At 42.1% G+C, this 20,451-nt stretch overlaps 1 protein-coding gene and 1 long non-coding RNA gene across 2 annotated transcripts in view; one reads left to right on the forward strand and one right to left on the reverse strand.

The window, feature by feature from the left end:
* Positions 1-111: 111 nt before the first annotated feature.
* The window catches only part of NRDC (nardilysin convertase), a 27,881-nt gene continuing 7,541 nt past the window's right edge, over positions 112-20,451 (reverse strand). The window contains exons 5-31 of the mRNA XM_057428903.1: positions 19,767-19,840; positions 18,240-18,335; positions 17,197-17,319; positions 15,681-15,738; positions 14,693-14,766; positions 14,434-14,503; positions 13,957-14,034; positions 13,422-13,542; positions 13,285-13,343; positions 12,679-12,733; positions 10,495-10,599; positions 10,102-10,225; positions 9,472-9,558; positions 8,767-8,886; positions 7,992-8,043; positions 6,776-6,926; positions 5,564-5,691; positions 5,085-5,247; positions 3,830-3,861; positions 3,413-3,551; positions 2,935-2,982; positions 2,527-2,579; positions 1,832-1,915; positions 1,242-1,332; positions 881-997; positions 572-661; positions 112-326 (exon numbers count right to left, since the gene is read on the reverse strand). Coding sequence (XP_057284886.1) covers positions 132-326; positions 572-661; positions 881-997; positions 1,242-1,332; positions 1,832-1,915; positions 2,527-2,579; positions 2,935-2,982; positions 3,413-3,551; positions 3,830-3,861; positions 5,085-5,247; positions 5,564-5,691; positions 6,776-6,926; positions 7,992-8,043; positions 8,767-8,886; positions 9,472-9,558; positions 10,102-10,225; positions 10,495-10,599; positions 12,679-12,733; positions 13,285-13,343; positions 13,422-13,542; positions 13,957-14,034; positions 14,434-14,503; positions 14,693-14,766; positions 15,681-15,738; positions 17,197-17,319; positions 18,240-18,335; positions 19,767-19,840 — 2,587 coding nt within the window. The 3' untranslated portion in view covers positions 112-131. The remainder of the gene's footprint in view (positions 327-571; positions 662-880; positions 998-1,241; positions 1,333-1,831; positions 1,916-2,526; positions 2,580-2,934; positions 2,983-3,412; positions 3,552-3,829; positions 3,862-5,084; positions 5,248-5,563; positions 5,692-6,775; positions 6,927-7,991; positions 8,044-8,766; positions 8,887-9,471; positions 9,559-10,101; positions 10,226-10,494; positions 10,600-12,678; positions 12,734-13,284; positions 13,344-13,421; positions 13,543-13,956; positions 14,035-14,433; positions 14,504-14,692; positions 14,767-15,680; positions 15,739-17,196; positions 17,320-18,239; positions 18,336-19,766; positions 19,841-20,451) is intronic.
* Positions 7,755-10,627, forward strand: LOC130609688 (uncharacterized). The gene is made up of 2 exons (XR_008974849.1): positions 7,755-7,862; positions 9,841-10,627. It is a non-coding gene; the product is annotated as an uncharacterized LOC130609688 (long non-coding RNA).

Below are 20,451 nucleotides of genomic sequence, written 5' to 3' on the forward strand. Positions count from 1 at the left end.
TGAATGAGAAAGGCTGGCTGGAAACTTCCTTGGTATGTGAATGGAGTCCTGTGTTGATAAAAATAGGTTTGGAGCACTTGTATTGCAGAAAGCACTGGTATCACACGTGGCTGCAGGGCAAAATGCTGATTTTATTTTAATATTTTATGGTAAGGGAGAACATTCAGAGTTGATGTGTAAGCTTTGATGTCCTTGATGGAAGTAACATCAGTCAAAGAAGATGCGGGCAAGAAAATAAGCTGAGGTATTTCACCAGATGAAGAACTCTGTACTTCTGAGACAGCCGGAACCTCTGAGTCTCCTTCATGTTTTCCATATCCAACCACCTGGAACACAGTTACCAAAAAGAAATTCTACTCTAAGCTTCTGTAAGTCAGATCTCACTCAGTGTTCATCTGCCCTGACAATTAAATACAGACACTTAAATGCAATTTGAATAATAATTAGAAATGTCAAAAATAGGAGCAGTAATGCAGACAGCCACAGCAAAAATTACGTGACAGTGCTCTTCTGCCCCATCCTTCTCTGAGGTTATCAAAGGTTGGTGTTCCAGGAGCTGACTAATACTCACATGTACACTGAGCACTTTCTTCTTGCTGCTTCTATGAGCTTGGAACCAAGTCACCAGGTTGGATTGTGTAACAGACTTCAGAGCTTCAATCTGCAACCCACAGGGACAGGGTTTAAGTAACACAGCAGTGATCCAAGTAATTTCAAACACAAAAATGGTTCCTCTACAAACTCTAGCCCATCAGATAAAGAAGCCTTTTTGAAATGGATGTAGTTTTAAAATCAGTTTCTCAGCAATAGCATAAATCCCCCCATTTAAAACTAGCACAAAGCAACGTTTCTGTTCCATTTGGCATCACTTTACACCAACCTCACGTGCAAGCCTGTCAAAGAGATACTGCTGTGTCACAACTTCATTCCAGTTCCTGTCTACTTCTTCTCCGAGATGGGAGTCTTCACATTCTTTAAGATTTATCAAAGCTGTAACCTACATTTGAAAAAGACAAAACAATTTGTTAGGGACCGTTTAAAACTCTTAATTTACCATCACACTGAAGTTGAAACCCAAACTGTAAGTGGCCAGAGACCAAACGTTTAGAGAATGATGGCAGAATGGAATAAGAGGCAGGATCTAAGTCAGAAAACCTCAGAAACAGACCAGAGAGATGTAACCAAATCCTCCCTTTCAGATGTCACAGTTCAAGGAAGAGCATTTCAAGATCAAGTTTTACCTGGGTGTTAAAAGCATCTTCAGTTAAATGCTTGATTTTCTCTTCAAAGCAAGCAAGAAACTCCTCAATTTTCTTGTCAACCAATTCAGAACTAAAAGAGAGTTAAACAATTAGGCAGGAAAAAGAAAACACCAGTACTGAAGGGTAAAGGAGTAGAACAGCCCCCAGATGACAAGGGACCTGAACATTTCCTCTGCAGTTCTCAGCCCTACACATAAATTGGATTAAGGCAGAAAGAAAAATGTACTGGACTGTGAGGTTTCTGACACATGAAAATCTTCACAGGTGACACACATCTCAGTAATGGAACCCAAACTGTAGAAGTGAAACTCTCACTAGCACGAGGAAAAATCATACTAGGAAGAAGTTCTTCCCTGTGAGAGTGGTGAGGCACTGGCACAGGGTGCCCAGAGAAGCTGTGGCTGCCCCATCCCTGGCAGTGTTCAAGGCCAGGTTGGACAGGGCTTGGAGCAAGCTGCTCTAGTGGAAGGTGTCCCTGCCTGTGGCAGGGGGTTGGAACTGGATGAGCCTTAAGGTCCTTTCCAACCAAAACCAGTCTGGGATTCTGTGATTGCCTGTGGAGCACTTACTTATATTTAGTTGCCTGGGTGGCTACTGTGATGGAGAAGCCAAGAATCCCAGAAGTATTCCTGCAGGTAGGGTAGACATAGTAGCTAAAAACAACAAAGGGAAACAGTAAAGTCATTTCACAGCACAATTGAGTTTTCATTTATAAGACATGCTGCAAGTTAAAATAGTGTTGGTACTTCAGAAAGAAAAATCTCAGCTATAAATTTCCAACGGTCTTAATTCCTTTCTTCCTGCATCGCTGCACTGCAGCGTTTCCTCATGTTTATGAACTCCTTGTCTTGGCACAGAATTTGTGTTCCCACAACAAATTCACACGGTGACAGACCTATAGCTGTGAAAAGCTTGTTTCAGTTTCCAAGGTAGAAGGGGGCCTCTGAGGGAGGCTGCTATGCACCACAGAGCCGCTGTGAAAACAGCCCCAGGGAACAGGGACTTGATTTAGGAAGTGGAAGGAACAACTTTGTGCTGAGTAATTCTGAGTTAACACACTGGTGATAGATAAAATACTTAGAGGACTCAACAGCAACTTGGCTGCAGCCTGTATCAGTTGGTACTCTTGGTTTTGATGTGTTTATGTTAGTTCCCATTACTGTAATTCAGGAATTAGCCACTGCGCAGGAAGTGTTTCCGGAGTAAAACTGCTAAGGAACAGCAACAGTAGGAGTGCAGGAGGTGTCATCCACAGTGAACTCACCCAAGGGTCTGCTTGGTCCTCAGGAAGTCAAAGCAAGGCTCTTCCATGTGCATCTGGAACAGAGCACACACATGTTACAGCGGAAGCAGCGCTCCTCTGCAGCCACCCTCCGGCTCTGCACAGACCCATGATCGCAGTGTGTGAAGGCAGCTGCAGTGCTGCCTTTCCAGCTACACACACTGAATAAAGGGGGCTCAGTCTCCCAGGTCAGGAGCTAAGGGAGCAGTGTTTACACTGTCCGTCACTGCAGCAGGTTGGGGATCTAAGTTAAACCAAGGTTAACTGGAGTAAGCAATAGGTATATGCTGCCCTCTTCGTACCATTTAGCCCCCGGGCCTTATCTTAGCTCCAAGTGCTGGTTTTGGGGAAGGCACTTTGATGAGTTAGGAGACACAAACACTAACTTACCACAATCAGCTCCATAAGGGTATATTCCCTTAGGCTTCTGGCACCTGACTAGAAAGAAAACAAAGAACTTCGGGTCATTTCATGGAGTTCAGTGCTGTAGGTTAGACCAAGGTGAAGGTTGTGGCACACACCTCAGGCCGGACTGCAGCACCAAATTACAGTTCACGGCAGGGACAGATGGAAAGTTCCTGTTTTCAATGAAGGCCTCAATGTGGCCCTCAGAAGAGAGGGAAGGGGCTCAGCCCAGAACCATGAGCTCAGTAGTGAGGACACAGGAGATCACCAAGGCGCAAACCCATCTATCTACAAGCACTAGCACAGGCATTGGAGAACCCTGCACATTGTGAGAGCTCACCTGGGTTTAAGTGAAGTTTCAGCACACTCTGTCCAGAGACCATAACTGTGGCTTAAGTACAGCTATATGAGCATCAGCAGCTACCAGAGGGAAGAGGCCAGTACCCACCAAGCTAACACATACCTGGTAATAGACTGTCACTTCTGAGTTGGCATCTCCTTTGTTGAGAGTTTTCACCTTACAGAGCAGATGTGTACTTGGCAAATCCACCACCCGGAACTGAACAGGGCAGGGATGGACCAGGGGAGCGAACTGCAGCTTTCTGAAGGGAGCACAAACAGCAAAGCTTCAAACACCACTCACATCTCAGCCAAAACCAACACAACACCCAGGCATTTACACATTTGGTCTGACTTTGTTTTCCCCTTCCCCAAACCAAACCAATGCCCACTGAAACTGCCACGATGAACAGTCACCTCCCACAAGAACCTATAGTCAGGAGGGAAGAAGGGAACTTCTGCATCACTCCCATCCTGACCCCTTCCTCCAGAAAAGCATCTGAACTTGATTATAGTTTCCAATGAGTCAAGAGATACTCACTGAACAACGTAATTCAGAAAATCATTTGCTTCCTAGGAGAGAAAACATAAGTTTTATTTAGAAGAGAGTTACTACCCCAGTTCATAACCACACCCCCCAGAGCATCACTTCAGAAGGTGACCTCCCAGGCAAAGACCAGCTGAGCTGTCACACCAGCCCCATCCCTGCCCCCTTGACACCTCTGCACCACGCTGCAAAACAAAACAGTCTCCAGGCAGCTTCTTGCACTGTAACTTCTCCAGAAGGAGAAGCAGAAGCCAGAGGCATAGCATCAGCCATTGCAACAGTGAAAGGTGGGCACAGGAGGAGGTAAGGCTCCTCTCTTGTGCATCAAGTTGGAGTTCTGGGAAAGAGACTTAGGTTTAAGTGGAAGAAATGGAAGGAAGTATAAGGAACACTAAAACTAAAACACACCCTAAAATTGATGTAGGAGTTAGATCTGCACAAGCCACCCTGTGAAAGGAGCTTAGTTCACACAGAGGCTGCAGCAGCTAAAGCATTTTGAATGGCAATTCTTAGCAAATCAAGTTTGAATTCCCAGGCCTCCTCCTGTCCCACAGCTGACATGACAAGAACCTGACCTCCCAAAGGACACTGGCATGTACATTGGCATGTTTTCTCTATGAGGCTTTAAGCAGTTTAAAGACAAACACCACCAGGTAAGACAAACTTCTCAGCACAAATCGTAACTGCAGGTGGTTTAACTCCCATGCCACACACAGGCACTCAGTGCCATTGCATACATGGAGCTAAGCCCCATGACAACCCTGTTTTAAAAGCCTGACAGGACAATGTCAGGGTGGCATTCTTTGATGAATATTGCAGGCGTTTGAAAGGACTGAGGATGACTGGAAATCAAATGTCCAGGAGAAACGTACTTCGAGGGAAGCTCCTCCTGTGGTACCACTGTGGATGTTTCTCAGTATCAAATAAATCAGTACACCAAATACTATCACAACTGGTGGCAACAGGGGAAACAGGTTACAGGCAGGTTTCTACCACATTCTTTCCTCTCTGCAGTTCAAATCCAAACTCCTGGAAACTTCTGTTCAAACCAGCAACTATGGTCTCCCCAGTGGCTTATCCAGATGAGCACTCGTGAGGTGTTAGAGGTGAAGCTGCCCTGTCCCAGCAAAGCTCCAGATTGCCAGTACCGAGGAGGCAGTCAGGGAAATGTTGGAGTTGGTGGCAGCTGTGTTAAAGCACAGCTTAAGGACAAGCATGTGTGTGTGTCAGCTGCTGAAGCTGTACTTACTCTGCTCGTGAAGTTCCCTTGTACAAGACCCTCTGCGAAGAGCTGTGATTTGAAAGCCTTAACAAAGGATGAGAGAGACTCAATGGAAAGGCCATTCATCAGCGTCTGGTATTTGTCTATCATGGACCACCTCCCATGTTCCAATATGAGGAGACGCACATCCCTGCAGTGCAAGAAGGAAAACACCACCACAGGCTGTCAAGAGCTGTTCAGTGTAAGAGATGCCATTTCTGACTCAGGATTGTACTGGAGACAGGGAGTGCTGCTGTGGGCTGACTCTGTGCTCCCTCAGCACCTGCTGTTGGCTACAGGTCACTTCAGCAGTGACCTAGATGTCCAGTCTGACCTGCATATTCAATCTGCTGGTTTCAGAGCCGCTTGAGCTCCCTAAGCTCTCCTACAGCACAGTGATTTCCAAGCTCTTCAGTCAACCTCAACACTTGCTCTGCAACCACTTCTCACCCTCCCCCAGAACTCACTTGGCCAGAGTCTCAGGTTTGATGAGGATGTTGAAGTACGTTTTCTTCAGCTGCTCTGTTATCATTTCAAACACTGCTGGAGTAAAGCTGAAGTCAGACAAGTAATCAATGATGAGCTGAAAGAGAAGCTGTAAAGAAAACAGTTCTAAGTACTTTTTTAAGAACCAGTTATAACCTATTATTATATAATAATACTAACCAATTATAACCTTAAACCTATATAATAATTTTTAAGAATCATTATTCCTTGATCAACACAAGACACACAATGTTACTGAAGCACATTCCTCACTTCTGGTAGATGTTCTTCACTAAACAATTCTATATCAAATCACAGTCAGCTTCAAAAGGACAGGATATTTAGAAAGTGAATGAATTAAGCTCAATGTCCCAAATCAATAGTTTCCACATTCTACTGAAACAAACCTAGCCCCTAAGTCCAACACTTCTGTATTAGATATTCCAGTTTTCCCTTTTCCAGCTGGCACAATGGCATTACCACAGAGCAACATTCGCAACTTAAGGAATATTCAGACATATTTGCATCTCTGGCTTTTTCTGTTGAAGCTCACATTAATAAGCCTGAGATGATTGACAGTCTTGTTAAAGCTCCAGCCAAGCTCTTGCAATGGAAGTCCAAGGAAGTTGGGCAGTTTTCTCTTCTCTGTGCTTTACATCCCTTACAGAGAATGGGATCCCCCAGTGCTCAGAAGGGAAGCTCTTACCAACCTGACAGAGAACAACTGCACCCACAGGGACATGTGCAGAAGCTGCACCTCTGAAGTCAAATTCTAGACAAAACCTGTCTCCTAAGCAAAACCTATTTTCCAACATAATCCTCCAGGCAGCGTGCAAATAGCTTTATCTTACAGCTGAAGAGCCTCTTTAACACCCTGTATGGATATGGGAGACTTGTGGCTCTTTTTACAGGGAAGGCTGTTGAAGTCTTTATCAGTTATTACTTAAAGGCAGGTTTCTCTTGAGTCAGTCTAAGGTCAGTAATTTGAGCTTGTGAAAGTGAATACACCTTTATAGATGGCAGCACATGAAAAAAGCATTTGCAGTGTTAACCTGTATTTGAGCAGAGACACACATTTTCCAGTTTTAAATAACCCATCTGAACATTCAACCAGGCTCCAGCTGCCAGGAGAAACAGCACAACCCCTGGGAAGCAGCATGCTCAACAGTGTTTAGAAGATCAGCAGTACTTACAGGTAGTTTGTGATTGAAACCCTTCACTTGAATGACTAAGCCGTGCTCTCCAGCTACAAGCTTGTATTCCAGCTGGGCGACGTCTGCTTCATAAGCTGGCTCCCCAAGGTTGTGGGAAAGGATGTTTACAAAGGTATCAAACAAAACTATGCTGCATGGAGGAAAGGGCAGAGGGTTAAAAACAAAGAAAGAGATGGAATAGGACGAAGCTAAAAATTAAAGCTCAATGACTCTGATGGTTGATGGAGCACAAGAAGTTCTCCAGAAGAATATATTTGGGTAAAATGAGACTCAAAATGAGTTTTCCACAAACGCAGAACTACAAAATGCAAGTCTCCCTTTGTCCAAAGCACACAACATTTGGCCATTCAACTATTCTTTGCAATAAATAAGATTCCAGCTTCATGTGACTGAAGACTTCAAGATAGGGATGCACACTGTAACATGCCAATGCTCAAAATATGGAATAATGACACAAAAAGAGATAATTATGCTTTGTGTAAAGGAATGGAGGATGGATGGGCTCAGTTATGCTGAAGAGTTGAGTAATGAGATGATTACTTATCTATCAAGATAAACCAAAATAAGCTACAGCAAATCAGACTCCCCGCTGTGGAAACTGCAGTCTGCTCTCAGGTTTTTGTTACTGCCTGGATTCCCATTCAAAGCTCGATCTAACAAAGCCCTGATGAAACCAGGTTTACAAAGGCTTTCCCATTACATCAGTTGGGCAGGTCTCAGCAGGCTTGTGACAAAACCTGTTACAAACGGCGATGCCAGCCCAAGACCAGCACACATGCAGCATGTGCAGAGCTGCAGTCTGGAAGTCTTTCTAACCAACAGTTGGTTTCTAAATGCTGCTGATAGTCTCTTCACCTGCTCCTATAGGCTCCCAAGTAGCTGGTTCAGGACATGACTGCAGACTGCTCTTTTCATCGCAGACTCCTCTAAGCACTCCCTTCTGGAATGCTGCTGTTGGTACATTATTTTTCCCAAACTTGAACTGGGGAATACCACACCAAGAAACTCCAGTGCATCTGCATGCTACAGTAACGACCTGCTGAGAGCCACCCTCACTGAGCTACAGGTAAAAAAAGGGATGTGTGAGAACATGAGAAAAAGAAGACTTATTCTATTCCAGGTTAAACTTAACCTCTCTTCATGGTTTTTCACCAACTACGGTAATATAGTTAAGCATAAATAATACAATCCTCACTTCTCTGCAGACTGCTGTATCAATGGAGAGATCAGATGGAATTGAACATAACCTGGGGGGAAAAAAAGAAACTTAAATGAGTAATTGCATAAAAAAAAATGAGTTTTCTAAAGTCAAATATAGTTCCACCAGGTTGTACTTTGGTCACAATTTGAGTCTAATGAAAATGGTCATTCAGCTATAAGAATATATTTTGGCTTATATTAAGTCCTCATCAAATGCCTTCCCTTTTTCCCTCCAAATTCTTCCCTTCAAAATACTAAATATTAGCACACACAAAGCTGTGCTTTGCAGAATATTAACTCGCTTGGTGTGACCTATAGAGACAACAAAACTCCACTAAACATCTCTTCAACAGATACTAAAAACTGGGACATTCTGATTGAAAGCAGCAATATATTTTACACATTTGTCTTAGACCCAGATGGTATTTTTCTCCTTCTGTAGAAGAGACTATACCCTCCTCTAACTGATGTGTTCCTTTGTTCTCAAGCCCTTGTCTCAGTATATGCCCATAGTCAGACATTCAGAAGTCAGTATATTTCAGTGATTCCACTTTCCAACCTGAGGTATCAGGAGCATTTCTTCACTGCAAGGTAGTTTACCTGCTTCTCTTTCATTGTAGCTAATATACATATCAAAGGGACCATGGAGGAGCTGACAGTTAAAACACTGAGCTTAAGTGAACACTATCACAGATAATTTGCCTTCAGATAAATTCCAGCTTGTAAAGAACATGACTTCCTACTCTTCTGAAAGCCCTTAAGGAGTTTACCTTTTGGGATTTTGAATTTATCATCCTTCTTGTACCAGAGACAGCCTTGTTGTGTGCTTAGTGTTTTGACAGGGTATTCAGTCTCAGGGCAGTCAGCAACTTTCAAAGCAAAGTCAGTGGCTAACAAAGGAAAACCAAACCAAACCCATGGTTAGTGCGTTTCACAGACACAGACAGGCTGCATACATGAAGGTATTCAAAATTATCAACATTATTTTATCCAGCTTGCTACATTACACACAATAATGCTTTCCTGCACCCAAAGAACATTTCTTTTTCAGCTCCACACCAGAAGAGCGGCTCAGAAGCCACACAGAAACGGTGATGTTGTGTCCCATAGGGGTTACGAGTTACGGGTTTATTGTCATTTGGTTTTGGCAGCAAAGCCAGATGGTATTTAGATGCTTTCAAACCCATCAAGATTAGGTGAATAAAATTGCTCCTCTAAGCCTGGAGCTCTGCATTACCTCTCACTGACTGTGTGAGGCTGCTGTGTTACAGCTCTATGACCTGTAAATTTACACCTTCGAAAAACGCAGCTCAAGCTTATAAATAACAGAAATTGAATAAAATTCAGGTGAACAGAGCTCTCTTTTTTTAATTTTCAAAACCAGGCCTATGTTCAGAAGGAAATTAAACTGTTTGAAACCACAGCAAACTCTCAGATTATTGGGGTGCGATTTCACTGATGCTGAGGTGCCTTACCTATGTACTTGTTTTCTTCTGGAAGGTGCAAATCCTGATTTAACTCAAAGTCACTGTCCCATAAATCACTCCAGCACTTGTCAATATCTATTAAAAAAAACCAAACCAACATAAGATGCACTTAGTTCAAGCTATCCTATTTCCTAGGCCAGTCAGCTCATCCCTTAGCTAGCCCCACGACTATTTGCAGTATAATAGGAGGTTCTTAATGTCACCCTGTTCATCATGACTCTCTAAATCCCTTCCTACAAACTCCCCTGGAGCAGGACTAAAGTAGTCCTATTAAGAAGTAAATCGAGCTTGCCTGCATCATTAATCAGCTACCAACACACCCTGCCCTTCAGCGTTTGTGTTCTTTTCCCTTTTCAGGACCTGAATGGCAGCCAAGGGGAGGGCTCTCCTGGGATCCCTGCCTCCTGAAACAATCACAAACTAGGGAGTGGGAATCAGCTGATAGCAAACAAAGAAGAGCAAAGTTATTGAGCAGGAAAGAGTACTTGACTAATGATGAGGTGAGTAAAGTACTGAGGATTCATTTCCCTACTTCTGTGTGGTTGTATTTTATGTTGTCACCCTTTTAGTATCTAACATACAAATGAGATGTTCTCCAAGCTTCTCCTGCTGTTTTACCTTCCACACTGTATTGCGTTCCAAACCACCTCTCTTTTAGGTGACACTGGCCTTCATTGGCAGCAGACAGCAAAATGAGGTTGGCTCTCTGGGGACTGAGCTGGTTAAGGGCATCAGCAATGATCTACAAGTTCAAGACAATACTTCAGGTCAAACGCAACTCTGGCTCTGCCTGACCCACCAAAGACTTCTCAGTCTGAACACAGGAAGAACAAGACAGAACAAGCTTACAAAAAAGCCTGCATTTCCTTTCTTAATACAAGTGTTTCATTAATACAAAACCTGTGCCTGGATTATGGCTAATTATAAATGCCTGTAAGTGCCTATATTATACCGTATGTCCATATTCTCCTTACATCAAAACATGTAATCAAGAGTTCAAAGAATACTTACCTCAGGCTTGTATTCAAACAAGAGCTGCTCTCCTGTCAGAAAATCCTCCTTCTGAAACAACTGCATGTTCTCACAAACGCTTTCCACATAGTCCACTGGATCTGTCTGTAAGCACGTAAAGCAAGCTGTTTTTCACATCATCAGAAAACTAAGAATATTCATTTTGTGTTCTGAGAAGAGCTTGACGGGTCAGGTACATTGAGCATGAGTTTCATGCTGTGCTTGTTATAGCATTTAGCTTCAATTATTACGCTAAATATATTCCATAACCATATCTAATGCTTGGGACTTCTCTGAGAGTCCTGAAATACCAGACATCACCTTTGTAGAAAGCTTGAGCATGCAGTTAACAGTCACTGAGCCTCCTAGGTTAAACACCCAGTAGAAAGCCTTCATTGTCTTCAAGGAACACAAGCAAAGTCCTGCAGTTAAAGATTTAAAGTGATCTGGAGCCTGGAAAGAGCGAGGCAAAAAACTGCTGCTGCTGCTGCATGAGTATCTCTGATTCTGCTCCTTTGCTAAGTTCTCTGCCATGACATACAGTATAAAGAGGAAGAAATTCTCCTATTCAGACATAGAAGTATAGACTGCCTTTTAACAGTGTAAGGCTGTGCAGTGGAAAGCTCTTTGCTGAGCACTTCTGGGCTTTTTTGAACCAGGCAGCATCATACTATGAAGATTCTGGTCCAGACACAGCCCACAGTTCATCTGAAAAGAGGCAAGTTTGACACGAATGTCTTGTAAAGGCAGTGGAAAACATGACCATGAATTTCTTAAGATGCTGTACACCTGAAGAAACATTAAACCTCTCTTGGGACACAACTGCTTATCACAAAACCGTGCCTCTGTGACTGTTGTTCTTTAGGATAGCCATGTACCAGCTCCTTCCATCAACCAGAAGAGCGAGGTGCTCAAGATGTCCTTGGGATGCACAACCCTGTCACAAAAGCACATACATATCTCTGTTCCTTGCTTTGAGTTAAATCCCTGCACTGTCAGTAACTTCTTAATGATCACCCTAAAAAGGCAAGACTCTTAATAGTAGGTATTTCCCTAGTGTAAGCTTGGGTGTTTTCTGTTCCCACCTGCTTGATACTGGGAAGTACACAGTCCATTAGAGCAGGAACAGTTTGGGGAATGTAAAATTCTAGTGGGGAGTACTAAAAAGAAGGCCAGTAAGAACTTGTCAGGACTAAATAGCTTCACTTGGATGAAAAAGTAGACAACCTCTGTTGGCAATGATTAAAGACAGAATCGAAGGCCAGGTCGGACAGAGCCTTGGGTGACATGGTCTAGTGTGAGGTGTCCCTGCCCGTGGCAGGCAGGTTGGAACTGGTTGATCTTAAGGTCCTTTCCGACCCTAACCCATTCTATGATGAAACAGTATGTAGGGCAACAGACATTTATTCCTGTTATATCCATTATACTAAATAGCCATTCTTCACAGATTTTTAAGTGCTCTTTTATCTGTCACTAGGGATTACTGGCAGCAGCCCTTGCTGTATCACTTGCAAACACCACTTCTGCTATTCAAAGGCCACCCAAGACACTCAAAATCCTTCATATGCTATTTTGAAGGCAGAGCTGCAGATGCAAGGATTTGCTGAAAATGACATTTCTAACACCTGATGCTCCAGCAGACTGGAGGGTCTTAAGAGTGTCTGAAAATACTTGGAGTATCAGGAAAGGAAAATCCTCCACTTCCACTATTTCCCATTCTTGCTCAATGTAGTGAGACTAAGAAAGTGAAGTGAGAGTAAGAACGAAGCGTGGCTTCTGGAATTATGTACATTGTGTTCTCTTCTTTTTCTTCACCTCTAATAAAAACAAGTAAGATTCAGTAAGCCAAGGAAGATGTCACAAAACCACATTTAACTGTGTAAGGTTGTAACAGCAGGCAAGGGGGTCAATTAGCACCCTAACCTTCATGAGGCCAGGCCACCAGCAAGCCACCCCTTTCACACAACACTGCTTTTCTATTCCCAGAAATCAACAGTGCCAAAACAGCTTAAAACCCCCAGTGAAATTAGGCAAAAATACGTTTCTCTGTCTACAGTACAAATTCTTTCAGCAAAATCCAGCTTCATCTATTGCTGGTCAATAGAACTCTGAAATGTGTTTCAAAATGAAAAAGAAATCCTGTGTGTGGTTTACCTATATCAACACAAAACAGTGGGTGAATACCTGTTCCTGGTAGTGAAATTCATTAGCTTCAATCTTCTGTATTTCTTCCCAAATTCTGTAAAGGAAGGAGGAAAGAATAAAAGCTGATTTCCTCTATTATTCCACAACATTTACTGAGAATGTGGTAAAAAACCAGTCTTCTAGGAAAGGCATCAAGGGTGAGTTCAGTGACTCATTGAGGCATAAGACAGAGAAGCCAGTATTACACGCACTGTGCTTCCACCCAAAAGGGCATTTCTCAATTGGCAGAAAGGTCTGCAATTTTCTGAAGAGGAAGAGACTTTACTACAAAGATTGGCTCAATGAATTCATTTAAATAAACCCCAAACTGCACCCAACATCTACACTAGTTCAGGTTGATTCAAGTTACAAAACAGACCACCATAAATCAAACTAAAAGCACCAAGAAACATGCATACACCTTTAGCAAATTCATTTTTAACTTAAATTGATACATTTCCCATGCAGACAAGCTTCACACAAACAAGCTTTACTACTGACTCGCTGCTCATGCTCTAGGAACTCCACAAAGTGCAAACACTACTAATAAAAGGCTAATGGAAAAGGACAATCTCACAAGTATCTGATGTAGCGGCAAACACTTGCCTTTTATCTGGTCCTCTTTTCTGCAGCATCTTCACATACTGAAATACAACATGAGCCACCTGCAGGCAGAAAGGAATATATGCATTTTTCCAGACATGAGGAAAACAGTAAGAAACTCCAGTTGCAGTAACCCATACCTCATAGAAGTGCTTGTAACCTTCATCAGTTAAAGTCACAGAGATGCTGAAGATGGAGTAAGTGGCATTCTGTTCAAACCCTGTCTCAGCATTTCCTCCATATAATGCAAGAGCCCAAAACCTATGCAAGAGTTAAAAGTACTTATTAGTTACCCATTTCAGCTTTATTTGAGCTTAGTTACAATTAGCATATCATAGCTTTACTTCAATGGCTTTTGATCCATTTCCAGTTTATATGAAGCTTTTCTAACACAGAGATATGAAACTCAGGATACCAAATTTAAGACAAACAGTGAAAAAGCAAAGTTACCTTTTGGGGATCTCTGAAAGATCAGTCACAGCTACTGCTGATCCATGGACCACAGGCCAAAACCAACTTATTTCTTACTTGGGTCTATCATCAATTTAAATAACTTTGCTAGGAAACACTGATGTAAAAAGGCAGACTCGGCCTGCTTTTATATATGGTGAGAAAGTATTTATACACAAAATCGATAACAAAGTATTTAATATGTATGCTTCAAAAGATACCTACTTTTTCCTAAGGAAAGAAAGAACACTGCCTTTGCCTTCATGTCCCACTAACCAGGAAATATAATGAAGAGGCTTCACCCTAAAAGAAAAGGTGAAGGAGATTAAATGCCAGGAGGTAACACATTTCACAGGAGGAACTCAAATCACCAGACAAATGATTTAAATACACACTGTCTGTTTCTTCATGGCAAGTTTTGCATTTTCAGTCAGCGTTAGGATAACAAGGTAAAAATGTGGGAGCTCAGAACATAATGGCTAATCTGAGTCAGTGGGGAATAATGCTCAATCAGCTGTGTACCAATACCACTCAGTTTATAAAAGGAGCCATACATATATCAGTTTAATTCATTTAAAACATGCTCCCCTAGATGAACCAAAGTATCTGTAACACACACAAATGAGATTCTTTGGTTTGTTGTGAAAGTCAGTGAATTATTCATAACAAACATGGTAAAAGTAAAGAGCAGCACCACCGTACCTGTAATACTGTGCCTGTGGAGGGAGTGCCCAAGTGATACTCAGTAAATGAACTTTCTTGATTGGAACAACTGAACACAAATAGATTTATTGAACATAAATATACGTGATTAGACATAGGTAAGAAACTTTATATAATGCTGAAATAATGGTTATAAGTTATTCAGAACCACAAAGCATTATTCTGCAAAGTATCCAGATCACCCAGAGAAAACTATGAAGCAGTATTAAAAGCATTGAAACAAATCTGAGTTACTCACCTCTGTAAAGCTTGTGAAATTCTGGTGTGTCGAAAGGCTGAGACAGGTGACCAAAGCTGGGCTTGGGTAAACCACTTGAAAGCAAAATTAGAGTGTGGCGTTACTGGCAAGGATTCACGGTTACACTGAGGTAATCACAAGAGCATCCCTAGCTCTGATGTGACAGAGACAGTGCACCAGACAACCAGAAAATGGCCCTTCACAAAGAGCTCAGGATCCAAAGTGGATGCAACCTGACATTCACTTACTCTCTGCCCACACAAGGGAGTAGTTACCCAAGACTTAGGTACCACATCAACTCCTCCCTGTCCTTCTGTTCAGGGCAATAACAATAAAAAGCTTGCTTTCATAGCTGTGTTGGCCCTGCATTCACAGAATCCTGATGAATTTCCTTGTGGGGAAGAAGCAGCAAGGAGGAGGGGGGTCAGGAGAGACAAACACGTGTCTGAATGGCATTAGACTTTCACAAGCCCATTTCCATGCACCGCAGAAAATGAAAGAGGAAATAAAATGCTTTTTGAGGTAGTGAAGTTCTTGCAGAGCCCCCTTTTAGACAGCACGTGGGAGTGAGTTATTGAGAAGCCACCGGAAGGATGACATGTAAACTCAAGAGATGGTGTTAACTTGTTTTGCTGCTAATTAATTTTGACATGAAGCCAAGAAAAGCAACATAAAAGGATCATCTAGGATTGAAAGACTTATCATATAAATCAAGGTATCGGCACATATGAAGCAAACACTACTGCAAATTAGCACTGTACAGCTTGCAGGCTAAGTAACTGTTAAGCAGACACAGAGTCTGCCTGAAACAGTTAATGCCACTCATTCCCAAAGCTGCCTTTTTCCCCCCTGGATAAGGATGTTAATTAACAAATGTTCATTTCCTAAGTTTCTCCAGTAAGGGATTTATAAAAACAAACCCAAACCCATCATTTTAAGATAGACAATTTTGGGTTTTTAATGGCTTTATTCATCAAAAGAATCTTACTTATTTGGGATCTCCGAGAAGATTTCTGTCACCCACTTTTCCAGTGTATCCAGTGTTTCTAATAAGGAGAGAAAAAACAGAAAGGCAGAAATGCAATTTCCTGGAGATCCAAGACAAATCCTTTAACTTATCTCACCAGCTGAGTTATTTTAAAGAGGCTGCAATTCACTAGATCTTAAAACTGCAGAGCTCTACATTCTAAGCTTCGGCTTGATTTTAGCCAATTCTTGCTATTCACTGAGCTGTGTCTTCTGTCATAGCTCTTGTTTTGTACATAGTGCTGAAATCTCAGGCTGATGCAACTGGGATTTGAAGTCCAGTAGTATCTGGTGTGACTGAAAAGGAATCACTGACTTACGGATCTACAAAATCACCAGTACTTGCTGGTCTCATTCCATCACTCTGTGTTCAGAATATACACGTTTTCACACCCAAATGCAACGCTTAGAAAGCCTTCTTCCCATTCTCTTTTCTAAAGTAAATGTGTCAAGAACGAGAAGTTGAGGGGTTTTTCACTGACTTATTAGTAATGGCTTAAACCAGTGTTCTGAATTCCCAAAGTGATGCTGTGTACACTAAACAACAACAAAAAAGGTGGGATGGGGTGGGGGGAGGATTGGTGGTTTCTGTTGTTTCAACAGAGATAGAAATACAAAGTTGGCCTGGCAGACTATCAGTTACCAGGATTTTCTTCCCCATCCCAGAAGAAACATTTCAATCCATCACTCCATAAATGACTATTCAAGAGGCATTCAGTGCCCTAAGTAGTTTACAGTCTAGACAGAAGACAAAAGCACAGAGGAATTACCACCTCCGTTATTATCCACCACCATTTTACAGATGGGAACTAAAACCAGTTTTCACTTTCAACAAAACCCCTCACTCAGATACACACAGCTACTTATTTTCAGCACAGGTCTCTACTACATGCTTAACTTCTAAGAAATGCCTTATTCTCAGCAGAAACAACCCATAGGTCTGAAGTTATTTGCTGAAATGAGACTTGGTGCCATGTGCATAGAATTTGTCAGCCTACGAGGAAGAACAAAGTCTTCAGACTTCCTAGAGAAATGTGGCTTATTTTAAGACCTCTTCTAAAAGAGACCCAAACAGAACAAGACAATCAGGAGCCCCAGTTGCAGTCTCCCCATCGTTTTCTCTGGAGGGTCACTGTTGATGGCAGAGAAACCAGCAGCACTAAGTCGTTTAAATGGTCTGATTCTACAGTCCTACAAGAGTCTTTTTCAAACACACCTTTGAGACTTTACCTTCTGTGTTAATCTGGAACCTATTCAACAGTTTCAGTGAAAAGTTTCTCCAGAAGTGGCAGGATGACAACAAAGCAGCACAATTGCTCAAGTCTTGTTTAATTTGGAAACCAGGCTAAAATCTACATATAAATACCTCCTGCAGGACTGGACAATCCACTAAAACAGCTTGGGCTACAGCTGAACTCCCACCAAAAGCACTACACCACCAGCAGCAATAAGACTTTTTAAGGAACAACTGACGTTACCTTTAGATTGGACAACTAAAGTCATGTATTGAGCAGAGTAATGGCGCTGCCAGAAGTCCCTCAGTCTGGCGTAGGTATCAATATTATTCATTTTAGGCTCGTGTTTGAGGGTATCTGCATTACCTGTGAAGAGTAAAAGGTGGTCAGTTATCCAGACATATTGAGAACCTCTTTTCCTCCCCTAGTACTCAAGTCTAATCATGGTAAACACATTAAATATACCTAACAGAAATCTGGAGTTAAAGGAATGTTAAATTTATTATCTTCCCATTTCTAGTTCCTACTATAAGGGTAGTTGATATTTCTGTGACAAGGACATACAGAGTCCTCCTGCATCATCAGACCACCCATGCTGTGTTCTGCACAGCTCACTGTGTGTCACCGGTTATTCTCTCACCAATGGAACTTGCAGAACAGGGGAGGGGAAAGAGAGGAAAAATACAATGTTCAGAATAAGTTGTTACAGAGCTTTACAAAATCTACCTACCTTTCAAAGCTGACTAACTCTCTTACACATCAGACTGCAATCTACACGCTCACAAGTGCCATGAGGACAAAGGAGCTGGACTCCCTATTGTACAGGAAAGGAAGAACAAATTTCCCTTCTGCTCCATTCCTATGGCTGTTAAGGTTTACTTCTGCAAGTCCAGTGGTGAATTATTTACTTTGAAAAGCCTCCTTAGGCACAAATCCAGAAATACCTTCTTTTTCCAAGAAACCTTAACAGCAAAAAAACAAGCTTAAGCAAAACAGAGATGACTCAGACAGCACCACCTTTACATTAACAGGAAGTTACACGATTATACGCCTAGGGCGACCTAGCCTCAACCTCAGCAAAAAGCAGTACCAGAGTGAAAAGTATCTTAAGAAGCAGACAGCTGCTTTTATTCCCAAACTTTACTGTAAAATGAGTAATTGGTCTGATATTTCTGAGCAAAGCTAGCATTTGCTGTGATAAGATAGCTCATGTCAGTGCAGTAACCACCTTCTAGGGCTTAAAAGGTCTAAGTATTGTCACTTTATAACATACATACAGAACTTACCCCAGAAAAATTTCTTCATAGGATGTCCAGGCCTGGCAAGACTCCCAAATAACATCTCCTTTCTGTTTGCATCGGAGGGTCTTGCTAGCTGATACTCTGTTAGAGAAATTGCATTGGGACGTGTCAAAATTTGAGGTCATGTTTCCTCAGAACAAAGCAAAAACCCCAACTGATCTGAAAAGAAGACACCACACAAACGCAGCCTGGAATCTGTTTTCATGTATGATGAGGTAATGAAATAGGATAAGAAATAGGATTTGCAGTAGTAGGTCAAAAGGAAAAACGTAGCTCATTGCTGAGAAGAAAGGGATAAGGAGGGGAAGCATGTAAAGCCCCAACCTGTCCTGTCTGAATGCTTTCAATCTGCTAAATCTAGTGGCAACACAAGGCCTTCAACGTTCTACAGGGTCAAGCCCTGCAAAGAACAGAGACAGAACAATTACAAACCTGCTTCTCCCATGTATCGCACAGAACAACTTCTAGCTTAACAATGAAGTAAGAAACTGAAAGCTGAGCAAGACAGTTCCCAAACATGCAGTTTTACAATCAGTTTAATCTAAATGTGGGATTCTGCCAAAATGAGGAATTCACCCCTTAAACTGCATTTTCTTGTTCCTGTTTTTGGTGGTGATAAGAAACACTACTAATGTACACTAACTCTTTTGGCTGGGCTATTCTGCAGCCAGTTCATCAAGCTGAGAGCATCTACTTGGCAGGGCATTACTACAGTGGCAGTACAGTACTGTGGAAGGAGTGGATCTGCATGATGAAGGCAGTGCAAGTGAAGGCATAAACTGGCCTAAACTGTTGAACCACACCTTAACTCAAAGACAGGCCCTTGTCTATACTGACACTTATCTAAATTCAAAGACTGAATTGCCCATGACCACTTGGAATCAATATTTGACCCATTTGGTATATCTGCCAAGAACAAGTATTTTCTAAAACAGTGCAGTTTTACAGGCAATCTGGAGGTATCCATTACATATTCAGAGAATCAAGGGAACAGCCCACTCACTTCTATGCCTGGTTCACTTTCCTTTTGTGAAGCAACTTCGCAGTTAAGGAGTTAGAATAAGGAGTGTCATGGTTTAAGGCCAGCTGGCAACTCAGAACCACACAGCCACTGACTCACTTCCTTATAGCTCACCTCAACTTATAGTATTAACTCCACATAGGACTGGAGAGAGCAGTGGGGTTATGTTGTTCACTGAGGAGCATCCCACATGCTCAGGTAATTGGCCAACCAGTTACTGCCAAACCACTTAAAATTACTAACCTCTAACTCAAGAAATGAGAGGGTAAGCTCTGGCAGTGATGGCACTACATTCAGTCCTTCTCCTGTAACAGCCATTGATATCCTTGAAACTTCAACTGAAGAGTTTAATGTCTCTATGAAATTAGGTGAACTTGACTGAAGTGCTCAGAAGGGTAGTCCAAAATGGAAACCAATAACCAGTGTTGTGAAATAGATTTTATTTCTTTAAGAAGGTGGGTAACCACACAGAGCAAGTCATTGCTACTTACCACTGTCTACAGCCTCCACTTCTCGGTCTATTGCATCCCTGATCATTAGCGGGTGAATAAAGAATTGTGCCCACCTATGAAACAGAAAACTTCATGTACTTTTCTTTAGTGTCTATTAAGCTACAGCTAAAAACCAGCAATCAACCCCAGCATCTACTGGTTTAGTTTATAAAGCTGCTTGTCTCACTATAAATTACATTATTCTTGACTATATCATCTTAAGGAAAGAGAAAAGCCAGTTTTGTGATACCATCAAAAAAGCAAAGGGAAGGCCCTCCCTGCTCCATAGAGTGGGAACGAATTGGTTGGATACAGCAGGATATGACACTAATGGGTGCAGGATTATCTGCCTTTACATCCTAAGAATGATCATACTCAATCAGACAAGTGACCCGTCTAAGTCTGGTTCCTGGCTCTAACAGGGACCAGTATCAAATGCTTCAGAGGAAATCCTTGGTTGTTCATTAGGAAAAGTTTCTTCCTAACACCAAGCAACAGGCTGTTGATTGATGTCCCGAAACGTAAGTTTTTATATCCATTACAACTTTAGCACCTACTATAAAAGTCAGAGTTGTCATTCAGCTACATCTCCTCTCCTGTACCCACAGAGAGCAGAGCAATAGAAAGGGACAGATCAGCAGTGAACGACGACTCTGCAGGAGGCTGCCAGAGAACCTGGTATTTC

The sequence above is a fragment of the Pezoporus wallicus genome, unplaced genomic scaffold (assembly GCF_028554395.1).
Source record: "Pezoporus wallicus isolate ANWC-B61680 ecotype Strahan unplaced genomic scaffold, APGP_CSIRO_Pwel_v1 contig_13405, whole genome shotgun sequence".
Lineage (NCBI taxonomy): Eukaryota > Metazoa > Chordata > Aves > Psittaciformes > Psittacidae > Pezoporus > Pezoporus wallicus.